General features: G+C 36.8%; 2 protein-coding genes and 1 long non-coding RNA gene across 4 annotated transcripts; 1 reads left to right on the plus strand and 2 right to left on the minus strand.

Annotated features, from left to right (window-relative positions):
• Positions 1-210: 210 nt before the first annotated feature.
• On the minus strand, positions 211-540 carry LOC133313770 (uncharacterized). Its single transcript, XM_061515182.1, has one exon. The coding sequence runs from the start codon at positions 538-540 to the stop codon at positions 211-213; it is 330 nt and encodes a 109-aa protein (XP_061371166.1).
• Positions 541-1536: 996 nt separating this feature from the next.
• On the minus strand, positions 1537-3394 carry LOC133313774 (uncharacterized). The gene is made up of 3 exons (XR_009751853.1): positions 3256-3394; positions 2279-2367; positions 1537-1864 (listed from the first exon to the last, which is right to left on the minus strand). It is a non-coding gene; the product is annotated as an uncharacterized LOC133313774 (long non-coding RNA).
• A 548-nt stretch (positions 3395-3942) lies between these two features.
• On the plus strand, positions 3943-15123 carry LOC133313756 (uncharacterized protein C3F10.06c). 2 transcript variants are annotated; one of them, XM_061515164.1, is made up of 7 exons: positions 3943-4302; positions 4413-4591; positions 4714-5377; positions 5648-5748; positions 5847-5955; positions 6988-7047; positions 14511-15123. In XM_061515164.1, exons 1-7 carry the CDS (start codon positions 4014-4016, stop codon positions 14699-14701), a joined length of 1593 nt encoding a protein of 530 aa, XP_061371148.1. In that variant the 5' UTR covers positions 3943-4013; the 3' UTR covers positions 14702-15123. The 2 variants fall into 2 exon arrangements, with proteins under 2 accessions (XP_061371148.1, XP_061371149.1); XM_061515165.1 differs by having other exon boundaries at positions 4182-4302; positions 4418-4591.
• The last annotated feature ends 160 nt before the right edge of the window (positions 15124-15283 follow it).

Below are 15283 nucleotides of genomic sequence, written 5' to 3' on the forward strand. Positions count from 1 at the left end.
CTTTTCTTTTTAACATTTCATTTACACATTCTTTTACATCCAATAGATATCACTTAAAACAACTAACTTTAAATATTAAATCAAGAAAAAAGAGAGGAGACACCTCCTTAATTTTGGGAATAGATAATCTTTCAATTTCTTTTCATTTTTTTGGTAAATAAAAGGCCTAAGCCCAAACAAACAAAAGGAAAAAACAGACAGAAAGAACACCTAAGAACTACAAACCACCTCACGTGGTCTACAAACAGAAGCCAAATCTGCAAACAACAAAAAATAAACACCAGGAGGAGGATCCCACCAAACTCTTTTATCAGGCTGCTCTTGATCATCAAGTAAAAAATTGGCCAACCAATCAGCAACAGTATTGTCTTCTCGAAATGTATGACGAAAAGAAACTGTCCAATCTTTCTGAATCCAAATCCGTATGCGAGATATCAGATGACACTCACGGATTGCTATACCATTCATGGATAGCAGAGTGATTACACTAGAAGAATCACTTTCAATCATCACATTGCGATAGCCTGAGCTCCAAGCCATCTCCAAACCCCTAAGCACCCCCTATAATTCAGCTCTGAAAGCATTACAAATACCCTACTTTGACAAATACTTCCCTTAATTTTGTGATATTATGAAGCGAGATGTTATTTGCTAAGAAAAGTATGAATTTCTGGATGGAAAAATTAAAATAATCGACTCAATAACTTATGTTTTCGGCTATGTCATATGTCATGTTTTTGGGGATAGCGGTGCTATTTTGAAAATATTTTTCAGTTATTTTTATTAATAGAAAAAGTATTTGTCATTACATAATTTTGTGTTATTTTTAATGAAATTAAGTCATTTTGATCTATTTTGATATTCTCTCTTTCTCCTTTTTCTTCTTCTTAATTTTATAAAAAAGAGAAAATATAAAAAAATACAAAAAAAATCCTACCAAAACAATATAATGTTATCATTAAAGGAAAAAATGTTTATCTTTTTAAATGACACAACTTATATCATTTTATTCTCATAAAGAAGTGGGACCCACACTTTTATTTTTTATTTTGTCAACTCTCTCTCCACCTTTATCTATCTCTTTCTCTCTTAGAATGACACAACTTTACATCCTTTAAAATGACACTGTAACATCCCCGTCTCGAGCCGGTTGAATTAACATACATATGATACTTAACAGAAACAGCGAAAGACTTAACTTACGAAAATACGAACTAACTTTTTAACTTTTTCTTTTATCCCTTTCGCATGATATTTACCGTTGCATACATCCACTAGTTTACTTATCATTTGACAGAAATGAAAATCAGACAGAGTACCGTCTGTAAATTGGACAAATGAGGATTTGAGAATCCCACTCTCAAAATATCCTGATAGACAGTTTACATCATATATGCTTTCAGAAATATCAGACATCCATGTAGGACCATATACCCATCCATGGGCGCATGCATAACTTGGCTCTGTGTCACTATGTCTAACAACATGCAAATCCAACAGGTAAACATATAACTGAATACTGCATCATAATATTAACATGCCTGAATACACAATTGTACGTGCATCAAAACGGAAACATGTACAAAACATATACAGACCATATACAAGTATCGGATCAGACATCATGATCCACCAAAAAGAATGGAATACAAAATAACCAGAATATACTCCAAAATAGCAGTAGCCTACAACTACTCAAAAAGTTGATCCGTCGTAGCACCTCTACCCACGGGTTGTGTCCCTACCTCGTGAGGGCTCACCGGGAATCTGAGAACCTGAAATTATGTCCTCAAGAAGGGGTGAGATAACAAATCTCAATAAGCTACAGGTTTATAGAGAATTCTTCATACCACTGGGCTCACTCCTGCATGAAAGTCAGATACATAGTATACAAAGCATCATATAACAGATATCAGAACTAAACAAAGCATATGCACATATCTTATCAGAGGCGTACGTAGTCATTCCCAAGGGAAGACCCCAAACGGAAATCAACGCACGTGTTCCCAATGGAGGACCTCGAGCGGAACCAGAACATAACAGAGGTGTACACAGTCAGTCCCGAGGGAGGACCCCAAGTGAACATCAGTACACCAACAATTCAATAGCCAAAGATCAATACAAAAATCATATCAGAACAAATCATATCATGTTATCAAATAGCTCTATATGAATGCATCTATTCAAAGCATCAAATACAATCATACAATCCAGCCATAGTTCACTAACCATGGTGGAGCACTCAAGCAGGAAAAGACTCCTTAAACATAGAGCTTACCTCTTGAAGCTTTACCAATTCGATTACTTGTAGAACAAACTACTTATCTTGCTCTCGAGAGTCCAAACGTTCACAGTCCCTAGGCACACCTAGAGGAGGAATTCAACACAAAACTCAATAAAATGATATAATACCATGTAAAGATACAAGACACACACTTTATTGTTTACTTTCTTTTTACTTAATCATATTAGGCCATGAGTGAGTGGTTCTTTGTTCAACAAATTCTCACAAAATTTCACATATTCACTTAGTCTTAGGATAGTCCCAAAAAGCCTTTAGAACACTCATTACTCCTCTTAGCACCTAAAAGCCTATTTTTCCCAATTTAAGGCAGAATGCCCATTACAAAGGAAGATTTCTCTTTGTCTAGTACCTAAACCCAAGCTTAGCCACCTATATAAATTATTTTATGCATAAAAGTGTTCTCACTTGGCGAAATAGTAACTCCAAACGTATACCTCATTTGAAAATGGCCAAAACTCATTTTAAGGCCATACAAATAAGCTACCTTATTTTCTTTTTTATTTCACCAAAGCGAAGGTTCCTACATCTTAGAATATTATTCCACGCGTAAAAGTATGCTCGCTTTGCAAAACAGTAACTTCTAGCACATACCTCTTTTGAAAATGGCCATAATCACATATAAGGCCTAAAGAAGGAACTTACTCATTTTTTTACTATTCATATATACGGTACTATTCATCGCTACAGTACTATTCACATATACGTCACTATTCACATATACAGTACTATTCACATATACGTCACTATTCACGTATACGGTACTATTCAAAAATACGGCATCTTCAATTTTTTTTTTCTTACTTTCACCAATCAAATGCAATTCTCTATCATTTCTTCCAAAGGAGCATTTACAAATCCAGTATGTATAGCAAGTTACTATTCACTATTCATCCAAGTTACTATTCATCTAGATCAACAACAAAAACTCAATCAAAATGGAGTTTTCTTACCGTAGATGTGTTCCTCAGGTTGCACACTTCAACTTTGGTTTTGGAACAGATGAATTTCATTAACTCTAGCTCGAGTTATGATCCTTGAAAAATTTGATTTCAAAACCTCTGTTTTCTTCTCTCCGTCTCGGTCGTCCGCGAAGATAAATAAGAATGAACAGTAACATTTTTTTAGAAATTTCACTTATATAAGTCAAGTGAAATTCAACTGGGTAAATATTTATCTATCTACACATCTCTATTCATTATCAAACTTTACCAAATGGACTAAAATATTTTTCTAGTCATATTTATAACTTTACTTTCACTTTTCGGGTAACTTTTCTTACCCACATTTTTATCTTTTAACTGTCATTTCAACTCATTTTTCATCAAATGTGACTTTATTTCTTGTACTTGTAATTATTCTTCAATATTGAATCCACGAGTACTAGTTGAGGGTTATTATAGACACACACTTTATCCATCATTTAAAATGATAAAATATTTTTTTATTTATTAATTCTTTATTTCATAATTCTAATTACCGTTCTGGGGTCCGTATCCCTATAATTATGTAGAAAAACAAAAACAAAAACCATAGAAATACGAGACTAATATCAAATCCCAAATCGAATGACATGATAATTATTCAATCGTTTTCACGAATTAATAAGTTTACATGTACACAAAATTTTTAACTAGTTCAATCGTGAAGTATTTACAGTGGGGAGAGTTGTAGTTTTGTAGAGAGAGAGAGAGAGAGGGAGAGAGAGGGAATGGAGGATGAAGAAGTTGGGAAGCTAAGCATTTACAGAGCGGCGAGAAGCATTAAGAAAAGAGAGAACAGTTTGTACAACGCATTGAGATCGATCTATGAAGACTCAATCTTTGTGGGTGAGATCTCTCAGCTATGGCCTCAGCTCCCTCTTGTTGCCAACCTTCGTTGCGGTCTCTGGTATTCCCCCAAATTCCATTCAACTTGTTACTTCAAATCCACCGATGGCCACACCAACAACTGTTCTTTCAACACTTCTCGCCTTAACCTCCACCTAGCCCTCCTTGCTGGTAATTATGTTACTACTATCCTATCCCTATGCTATCCTTCCCCCTCTTTGCTTTAAACTACTTTTACAAATTAAAGATGATTTTTTTATGATCATTATTGAATTGGGTAGGACAGAAGGGAGGGTCTGTTATTGTTGATTCCACTCGAAGAGGAAAACGCTTTCCTGATAGCATGTCCAAAACTATACCCATTTGGACCTGTGTTTTGAATCGTGCCATTACCCTTTTCAGAAAAAGGGACCTTCATGTTGATAATGATGCATCATCCAATGAAAATGAAATGGTTCAGGTGAGAATGATTCAAATATTATTTCACAATTTTGGTTATTTACACTGTATCCTGTATATGATTGCTTGTCTACACATTATCTCTTGTAATTTCCTATTGTTTTGTTGCCTTCATAAAAGCAGGATTCTAATGTTACAAGAGATGTCTCTTTTGATTGGGATTGTTCCTTGCATCTCCCCCTGTGGGTTTCCCAAACAGAAAAAGCTTCCATTGAGGAGCGATTGCAAGAATGGACTGAACGATTAATAGCAAGTGGAGCTGATATTGCTTCCCTTGCTGCATGCCTTAAGAAACCCTTACGCCCTCTCTGGATTTCGCAGAAAACTGTCATCTGGTTGAATGAAGTACCTCACCATGATTCTTGGGATTTCACACCCATTATACTTGTGTCTGCATCTTCATCCATTGGAGTAAGCCAACATAGGACTACTTCTGAGTTTAGTTGGAATTACATACCGGGTGCCGGAGATGATGAAGAAAGCTGGGCTAGGGGTTTATCTCCCGGTCTCTTCTGGAATCATGTTTATGATATTATAAACTCTGGTCCTGATGTATGTAACCAGAAGGTCGCAGATATGGTTGAAAAGAGTAGAGTATACCATGCATATAGAGGAGAAAGTGCACCACAGATCACGGTTAAACCCCTCAAGTCAGTCTGCCTTTCACATGAAGAACCATCAGAAACTTCTGATATTTCAAACGTCAAAATCGACAACGAGTATTCCGAAGATTTTGCGATGTCTTGGCTGGGATCAACTAATTTGGCAGTTGGCACATCTCAAATTGGTATGCTGAGTTAATTAATGCACTCTTAAAATCCTCTGATGCATTTCTTTTGAGGATGCCTGATCCTCTTGAATTTATAATCACATTTATTGAAACTAGAAGATCTGTGAAATGAAAACACATTGTCACATTTGTAAATTCTATCAATAGTACGGACATACTTTAGTTGCCTTTGTGTCCGACCTAATTCTGATCAGCAACATCATTGAGCAGTAATTTGTTTCTATATTGTTTTTCTGGCTGAATCTCCAGTGTCCATGTTTTGTGCAGCTGCAGATACGGCTGATGTTGATTGCATATTGGATTGTGGTCATGAGTCCATATCTGTCTGTCTTCCCGGTGCTGAAGCATATTTTCATCTTCCAATAGTGGTCAGTATGAAGTGGAAGGAAAACTTGCTTAATTCTTCTTCTTTCTTATTATTATTATTATCAGCATTTTCCCACTCATTTTAGTTTTTGATGGCCAGACTTCAAAGTTTGATCGATTTTCCTTACTAAACAATCTTCCTAAAGCGGTGGGCTTCGCAAAGTTCAATCTTGGCCAAGGAAAAAGACTTCTAGTTTGTTGTAATAATGGTAAAGGCCCCGAAGTGTCCTCTGTCTACCTTGTCTATTTATTATGTAGACTAGGATTTATTCGAAACTAAATGACATGAATTCATTCCATGTGTTGTGCTTGGCATTTGAAAACAGCTTAATTGTCATTGATAGCGTTGTCACTATAGGACTCACTGGTGGAACTTAGTAGGGGCAGGCAGACAAATATTTTCTCCCTTAGCAGCTAGCACTATTACTTGACTACTGGATAGATCACTCTACCGTCATCACTAATTTATTTTTGTTGCCTTTGTACTACCAATAGATAGATAAATAATTTTACTCCCTATATATAGAGAATATCACTCCTTCCCTCCGAGCAATCCCATCCCCTCAAATTTGTTTTATATTCAAGGTAGCCAACACTCTTTTTCACTCCTAAACAGCCTCAGAATCCCCAGCAGATTCGAAGCATTTAGTTAACACTCCCCGCCCCAAAAAGAGGTTTTATGTCAAGTTCCGTCATTATAGACCTTCATCTAGGATTCTGTGTATCTCTAGATACCTGAGTTAGACACCTGTTTTTGGTAAACAGGTTTATGATTAAAACACCAATAACCTATGATTCCACCAATTACAAGTATCTCTTACCTCCAAAAAATGTGGGAATCTGAATTCCTGAGTAAATAGGTTTTACAGACTCATAAATTACTGTGTCCTTTATTTAATTACTACCAATTTTTATACCAATTACTAAACATGAGGATCTTAGACACCCATGCATCTATTACCTTCTTATCTTATTTCCATGCATCTTAGACATTTGCTTGTGAACCGAGCACCTCAATAATGTACTTGTCATGTATTGGGTGCAGTACAGAGTTACTTTAACTGTCCATTTAACTTCTATTGTTATATTCTTATTTTTATAACTTTATCTCTTGAATTTCTAAGGTACCATTCCTTATCCTTCTAAATCATTCTGGTGGACCTGTGTAAAAGCAAATTATTATGTGTGTTGCATAAAACCAACATACCTTGCCTAATATACTATTTTTCTTTGCTTTTCAGGGGAAGATATTAGTGTGTGTGTTTGTTTAGCGATTTTGATGTCACTATTTGATGAAAAAGGTACATATGTATATATCTTCCATATTGTTACAAAAGATTAATTATCAAGCGCATCTCTCGCATAGTATAGAATCAATGCATTACAGTGTTCATCATGCCCATTTTCAAGTGTACTTGTTAGACTCTTAAAATTTAAAATTGATGTCTTTCAAACACTATAAAATTGATCTAGGAAGAGAGAAAGAGGAGGAATAAAGAAAAGGTGGATGAAGAGGAAAGGAGTGGGTGAAAAATTGTGGGCAATTTACATAAAATCACCTTATACTTAGGTGCTTTTCAAAAAGCACCCTATATTTTCAATTAAATCAAAATACCCTTATCCTTAACTCAACAGCACCAACTTGCTTTTGTCCCCCACAGCCTGTTGTCAGCCATCGACACTGCTTGCCGCTAGCCGTCCGCCACCACCAGCCCATCTGCCAGCATGTGCGAACTGTAAATCTAAGTTTACACTACTTCCAACCTTATGCCCCAGCCATGCATCCCGAGCAACTTCACATCATATGACTACTCCATTAGCAGGCCTTTCTCCTTCCAGTGTCGGTGCTATCAGTAAACAATAGTTACAATACCACCACTTTCATATAAATATGAAATATCAATGGTCAAGTCTTGATAATACTTTAACCAGGAATATTATTTTTTAAAAGAAAATTTAATTTAAATCTGCACATGTTATGTATTCATCTAGCTAATAGAAAACTATCTGAATGCTTTTATATATTCGCAATTAAAAACCAAAAAGATGAAAGGACATGCGCTATGAAAATATCTAAACACTCTCTTGAGAGAGGTGAGGGTAACTGTTGCGACTCGGCAAGTGCACCGGTCGTAAAAGTAATAAAGTGTACTGAGTAAGAGATCGTTCCCACGAGGATGGAATTTTCAAGCACTAGTTCGCTAATCGCGATTTAGTTGGACAATCAAGAATAGGATTTGAGAGAATTGAATTGAAATTAAAAACAATCAATAACATGCAATTTCAGAATTAAAAGCATGAAAGTAAAAAGATGAAAGTTTTGAAAATCAAGAAAGAGTGTAGTTAAGGTTTCGACTTCCCCCAATCTCCTCTATATGCTATGAATTAAACTGCCAAGAATCTGTTCATAATATAATGCCAATCAATTCTGTCTAATTTAATTAGGGCTCAATTCCTTGTTATCCTAAATCTATGTGATCTTGAAAGAACTCTAGTTCCCCAATTATTCCCCAAGAAAACATGCATTAAGATCAAGAATTTAAAGATTGCACAATTACCCTATGTCAATCCCTAGATCACAAGGATTGTGATAAATTTACCATGTCAGGGTTCATGCACCAACATCCCTATTGTCGTACAATTCCCCAAAATCAATCTATAAGGAGCAAACTCATAGAAAGCATTAAAGACAGATAAATTTATTCATTTATAAAAAGAAAAGAATTCAAGAACAATTTAATTCATAAACGTAAACGATTCAAATGGGTTCCATCTACCCCTAACTACATAAAAATCTAGCCTAGCATACTAAATTCAAAAACAATAATAAAGAAAAGAGAACCCCAAGCCCCCATTGGTGTGATGTTGACTTGGTCCCTCAGTGTTCCAGCGCTCCGCAACAGGATTCCTTCTTCAGATCTCTATGTAATTCTCTGGATTGGTGAATTGGTGTTGACCCTCAGCTCCTTATTTATAATCATTGGAGTTGTATCCTTCATTCAATATCCCGACGAATCCGTATCAGATATGTAATTGATTCCATAGTTGTTTCCTTTTTGCATTTAAGATCTTGTAGATTGGTGATAGATTTTTGACTTTGAATCTTGTTATAATCTTTCTTCAATCTTCCCGTGGATCTCTATGAATCAAGGTCGATATGTTTCCGCTTTAATCCCAGATATCGCGATCTGTATCCATTGGCAAATCTTAGTTGAATCTTGGGCTAATGAGTTCGTACAAGGACGTTTTAGTGTGCTATTTGTGCGCCAAAACGTCCTCCCAGTGTGTTGTTGTCTGCCTCTGGGCGTTTTGGCACGCTGTTGGGCGCCAAAACGTCCTCTTCGAAGGGTGACTTGTTACTGCTGGAGCGTTTTGGCGCTCTGTTTGACCGCCAAAACGCTCTGGTCCAGGGAGTTATTGTTGTTTTCTTCATTTAGAGCATTTAAACGTTCTTCTTGGACGCCAAAACGTCCTCTTCCAACTTGTTTATGATTACAATCTTGCTTCCTTGAGGCTTCAACTCCTCTTGTTGCATTCCTTTGGCTCCAAAAAGCCTTGATGGATGTTAAAATCCTTTGAAATAAGAAATATTACAAGATGTTAGCTAGATATTCAATTCTCGTGACTTTATGGTGTAAAACCCTAATTTCCATGCAATTCATGTTGTATTTCAAGTATAATAAGGCCTAAATCCAAGGTAAACCAAGGGTTTATCAGTAACTGAAGAACCCAAGGAAGACCTTGCAACTTGAAACTCAAAGGAATCATAACAGAGACATAGTTCCACCACCAGAAGTCTAGAAACCAATTTTACGAAATCCTTGCAGCACGTTGCTTGTTACCTTCACTTGGTTCCTCTGTCCATGGTTGTTAAAACGTCGTTCCAACTCGTTGAAACAGACGTTTTTATGTTGTTTTGGCCAAAATCGTTTCAGAACGATGATAGAAACGGATTTTGGATAGACTCGGTTGAAACGTCGAGTTAACTCGGTAAACTCGGTTGACTCAACGAGTTTACTGAGTTAACTCGGAACTGGTAAAAAGAAGAAGAAAGAAATGAACTCTGACGTCGACACAGAAACAACCTCATCTTCTTCGCTCTCCGAAGCTGAAGCAGAGGATGTCGACGGAGGGCCCTGAATCTAATTGCTCTGCATCCTCCTTCTGAGGTGTGATGCTTCCATCTTTTGCAATCTGTCTTCGTCTTCGTCTTCATCGATTTTCTTCCTTCTCTTTTGAGACGCACTTCGATCCTCATTGTCATCATCGTCATCATGCTTCGGTGTAAGAGTATCATTGGGCTTTTTGCTCGATTGAAGAGCTTCCTGGAAAAATCGAGTTAAAGTTTGGTGCTTCGTTCGCTGGTAATCAAGGTAAGTTGAGCAAAGATGGTTGACGAGTTCATCAACGGTAGAATACTTGAACTTGCAAGACTCCAATCGACGACAAAAGGTTTCTTGCAATGACCTTCCCCCGTTTCTTCTTCCCATCTTCCCACCCCTTTTTCCCTCTCTGATTTCTCACCTGTGTTATGTTATTCAACTCATAAACCCTAACAAAACTGTTGCGTTTCGTGAACCTTTCGTTCTTATTGACTTGGGCTCATTAGCTAATGGATTGGGTTGGCCTAGTTTGCTACTTTTTTTTTTTCTATTAATATATTACAGTGTATTAATTGAAAATATTTAGAATATATTCACACACTATAATGGCTATAAAATTATAGGAAAAAAATTCAAAAACTCTATCATTTATCTTTTATATTTTTTTTATTACTTATCTTATATGTGAATTTTTTTTATCGAAATTCATTTTAATAATGTTAAATATTGGGTTATTTCATCTAATTAATGTTTTGATTTTAATTTATACTATGATGATTGAATTTGAACTTACTTTTTATTTACTTTAGTGTTTGGACTTAAATTTATGATGACTTATATATTGGTGTAATATATGTTGGATATATTTATTTATATATATATATTTTTAGTACGTAGTAAACTCTTACGTTTCGTTTATTTTTTTCGGATATACGTTTTTGCTCACCTCCACCGTTTCTATGTAGACTCTACGTTTTAACAACATTGCCTCTGTCTAAATAACATGCCGCAACAACTTCTCCCCCTCCCCAAAGAACCGATTCCCCACAAACTCCTCCACTCTCTTGAATATTTTGTAGGATCGCTCAAATACAAAACCAACAAATAAAACAACTATTCAAGAATGTCGTGGACTTGTGGAGAAAGAGAACAAACTTCTGTGAAATATTTCTGTGAAATATTTTACTAAACTTCGTTGCTTCTCAATTCTGTGTTTCTCAAGCAATATACTAGACTATTTATAGGCTATAGTTTGCCTTTCTAAAACTGCAACACTAAATAGCCATAAACCACATTTAAAACCAAACTTAATAACAAAACATAACGACTGACTCTTAACCTTTCAAAACTCCTAAACTTAATGCTAACCCTCATGACTCATAAACTCCATAACCGACAAATTCAAACCAAAACTCCTAAGATAAATGTTAATCTTATGACTCATAAACTATCCATAACTGACATCTTTAAACACATTAAAGTAACATTTAACGTTTACTTAACAAAACTCCCCCGTAAACTTAAATGCTTCTTTCTTTCTTCGTGTTGCTTTTGCTTTTCTTCAACTTTCTGATCGCGCTTGTTTTCTTCAATCTTGATCACTAACAAAAAAACATCTAACACCTTCCAACTTAATTAACTCAAAAAAAATATCTCCCCTGCAATTATTTTCCTGAACATATTTTATTTTATCCGGTGGCTTCTTCAATTTGATATTTTCAGTTTCATTAGCAGGACTTTCCTTGTTTCCATTCACTGTATCTTCTTCACCTGCAAGTTTCTCGTCACCCAAATTCTTCTCAGTTTCATTTGCCACTTCATCAGTTGTGATCACAATTTTATTTCCTCGTCCAATCCCAATTTCTGCATCATTGGTATTGTCAACAAAACCTCTTTTTCTCTTCAAGACCACATCATTTTCTTCAAATCATCAGTTGTGATCACAATTTTATTTCCTCGTCCAATCCCAATTTCTGCATCATTGGTATTGTCAACAAAACTTCTTTTTCTTTTCAAGACCACATCATTTTCTTCAAATGCACCTTCCATTTTTTCGCTCTTAGTTTCTTTATCGTCGGGTTCTTCTTCAACAAGTCCAGCTTCCATGCGCCTCATCGATAGAATCTCAGACAACCGTCCTCCAGGGAAATGGTCTCTTTTTGGTGGTGTCGACACCTTCCACTTCCACCATAAATTCAATGCAGTCTCCGACTTCTGACTACCAACCCGAACCGCGCCTATGCCGGTCTCCGACATCAACCTCATCACGCCGAGGTCGAGCTCTTCTCCAAAACATGAACTCGGTGATTTAGCCAGGATCTCCCCCATCCCGGTTATCAACACGGAACTCGGATTCGCAGTCTCCTCCATGCCGGTCTCCATCAAGCACCTCGGCTTCTCAATCTCCTTTCCGATTTTCGACTCTGTCTCCAAATACTCAGGTTCCGCGAAGTCTTCTACCTCGACAATGGACTCGTCGTTCCCGTCCTTCTCTGCTTCGATCTCGGCTCCTTCGTTCTCCTCATCTTCTATCTCAGCTCCTTCGTTCTCCTCCTCGTCTATCTCGGCTCCCTTGTTCTCTTCCTCTTCTATCTCGGCTCCTTCGGCCGCAGTCATCTCCCTCGTCTTCTTCTCCGAGTCGTCTCTTACGCGTTCTGACACGTCAATCTCCTCCGCGGATGCGTTGCCGTTGGCAACCTCGGATTCCGCCATCTCGGTCTCTTCTTCATCCGCATCATTCTCATCATCTTCATCTTCATCATTGAAGATTTCATCTTCTTCATTAATCAGATCAAAACGTCCAGGCAAGTATTTTGTTATGAAGGCCATTAGAAAATCCTTCCACATATTATTAAAGTCGCGGCAGTTCCATGTACGGGGAACCATTTGATTGCGCTTCCTCTGAGTCTTCTCATGGCTACCTGCCATTTGTCTTCCGTCCAGGTTTTTTCTTTCCGAAAATGTTCCTTCAAACAAAGAAGCCAATCTAATGCTTCATCCTTATCTCCATGGAAGAGTGGCACTTCCATCTCGTGCCCAAGCTCTGATACCAATTTGTAGGATCGCTCAAATACAAAACCAACAAATAAAACAACTATTCAAGAATGTCATGGACTTGTGGAGAAAGAGAACAAACTTCTGTGAAATATTTTACTAAACTTCGTTGCTTCTCAATTCTGTGTTTCTCAAACAATATACTAGACTATTTATAGGCTATAGTTTGCCTTTCTAAAACTGCAACACTAAATAGCCATAAACCACATTTAAAACCAAACTTAATAACAAAACATAACGACTGACTCTTAACCTTTCAAAACTCCTAAACTTAATGCTATCCCTCATGACTCATAAACTCCATAACCGACAAATTCAAACCAAAACTCCTAAGATAAATGTTAACCTTATGACTCATAAACTATCCATAACTGACATCTTTAAACACATTAAAGTAACATTTAACGTTTACTTAACATATTTTGGATCCTTCATCGCAACCGGTACTCGAACAACAGCTCCCCTTCTTTCACTTGGAACTTGTTCTCATGGCTTTCAATTTCCTCCACGTCCTGCTTCACCTTCATGTACTGCAACAGCACCAACAACTCAATTTGAGCTCGGTGCTGGGTAATAAGGGGAGCCCATGGTAGGGGAGAAATACCATCAATGGACTAATCGGTACTCCATCGCATAAGTGGGCTCGACATTACATCTCAACCCAAAACCTAAAGGTGTTAAGTTTATGGGTCCTTTCACTTATATGGTTATCACTTTGTCCATTTTCAAGCAATGTGGGACATTTCACTTCTCACATTTGGATTCCCAACACTCGACCATCCATTTCAACATTTTTGGGAAGAAAATTTTCATGTCCCCAAATGAATTGAAGCATGTGGCGAAAAAGATGTGGCAAGATTCTTCTTAGAGATGCCAAGGTGCACTGCTTTGTCAAGTACCGACCTAGATGCCTCGTAGAAGAAATCATATAGGAAGGAAGACCCAATGTAGGAGGATTGTGTCAAATGAGTTGGTCCCATAAAGAGAACGAGCAAAGAAGTTAAACCCGGCAAAAAAGCTGGTATCTCCAAATTAGCTTTTCCTTGGCAGCAAGCTCTCTCTCTAAGGTGTCAAAGAGGTCTGAGTAGCTTGCATCGAACTCAGGAATGACGTTGCAGCTGCAAGATTTGAAGAGGAAGAACAAAGGCGGCAGTGGAGATGATGCTCGACGGTGGCTGGTGGCAGGCATTGGCCAGTAGAAACATTGATCGGTGTAAATTAATAATGGGGTGTTTTTGTCTTAAAAATGTTAAATATGTTTAATTGGTGCAATGTGATAGTGCAAGGAGTTAAATTGTTCTAATTAAAAATGTAGGGTGGTTTTTTTGAAAAAACCACCTTAAGTACAGGGTGGTTTTAATAATTTACTCAAAAAAAATTGGTAGTTTTTATTGAATACTGAAATAAGGAGGCATGATGTTCTAACTTCTAAGGGATAGATGATAAATTAGATTATCTGTGAGGAAGATATGTTTGCAAAACCCAGGTGGAGTTAATTGCTCAAAATGTTTGTGTTTCTGTACATTCTTGAATATTTAAAGCTTGAGGCATTATTAATATTATTCTTAATTCTATCACTAATCATCCTTGTTGTCTGCACTTTTTAGGTACTTTTGATGATGGGAAATCCTTCAACGAGACACATGTCACTAAATGGGATATGAGGCGACGGCTTGTATATGTCTGTAAGTTTGCAACAAATGCGCGACCATCCAGAGGAAATTTGAGGCAAGTTTTTAACTTTCTTGGTGGTGGAAAATGCGTTCAACAACGACTGAACACTGGAAGAGACGAGTAATTGCATAGGCACATGAATATCATTCCTTAAACGTTCCAAACTTATCACCCTTGATTTTGCTTTGGGCGGATTTGAAATCATTCCAAACCCAGTTGTACAAAATTGTTGTATGACTAAGTTTATACGACACTTCTGACATCTCACTAACCTGTGCATGCCTTCTTTGGCTCTTGTCTGAATGCACAGCCTGAGACGTCTATACTTTTCAATACCTTTTATCAAGAGACAACAACAGACAGCCCTTGTGCCTGAATATGGGCTTTTGCTAAGCAAGGTGACAGTTAAAACAAACCATAAACTCGTATTCCAAGCATGTATCCTATTAATTTGTAAGATGCTTTGAATTTAAAAATGCAAATAGCATAGAGTACAATTTATGTTTCGACTTTTAAGTGTATGAAACTTTATTAAATCATATTTAAGAAGGCATTGTGCATCATTATTTTATTTTATTTTTTTGTTATTTTAATTTAAGTAAGATTTTTAAGTCTTTATGTATCAAAAAATTAATTCAAATACATTTATGGTATGGACCAAGATGGACAGACTCCTATTTTTAAGTTTTGTTGTAACATCCCGAGC

This window comes from Gastrolobium bilobum, unplaced genomic scaffold, assembly GCF_033153095.1.
Source record: "Gastrolobium bilobum isolate Gb01-03AN ecotype WA unplaced genomic scaffold, APGP_CSIRO_Gbil_v1 utg15927, whole genome shotgun sequence".
Classification (NCBI taxonomy): domain Eukaryota; kingdom Viridiplantae; phylum Streptophyta; class Magnoliopsida; order Fabales; family Fabaceae; genus Gastrolobium; species Gastrolobium bilobum.

Bases quoted from the DNA above. Each gene is read 5' to 3' on its own strand.
- LOC133313756 (XM_061515164.1), top strand. From the start codon at position 4,014: ATGGAGGATGAAGAAGTTGGGAAGCTAAGCATTTACAGAGCGGCGAGA. The intron at 5,378-5,647 runs GTATGCTGAGTT...TGTTTTGTGCAG, and splicing joins AGTTGGCACATCTCAAATTG to CTGCAGATACGGCTGATGTT. The intron at 7,048-14,510 runs GTACATATGTAT...TGCACTTTTTAG, and splicing joins GTCACTATTTGATGAAAAAG to GTACTTTTGATGATGGGAAA.
- LOC133313770 (XM_061515182.1), bottom strand. From the start codon at position 540: ATGGCTTGGAGCTCAGGCTATCGCAATGTGATGATTGAAAGTGATTCT.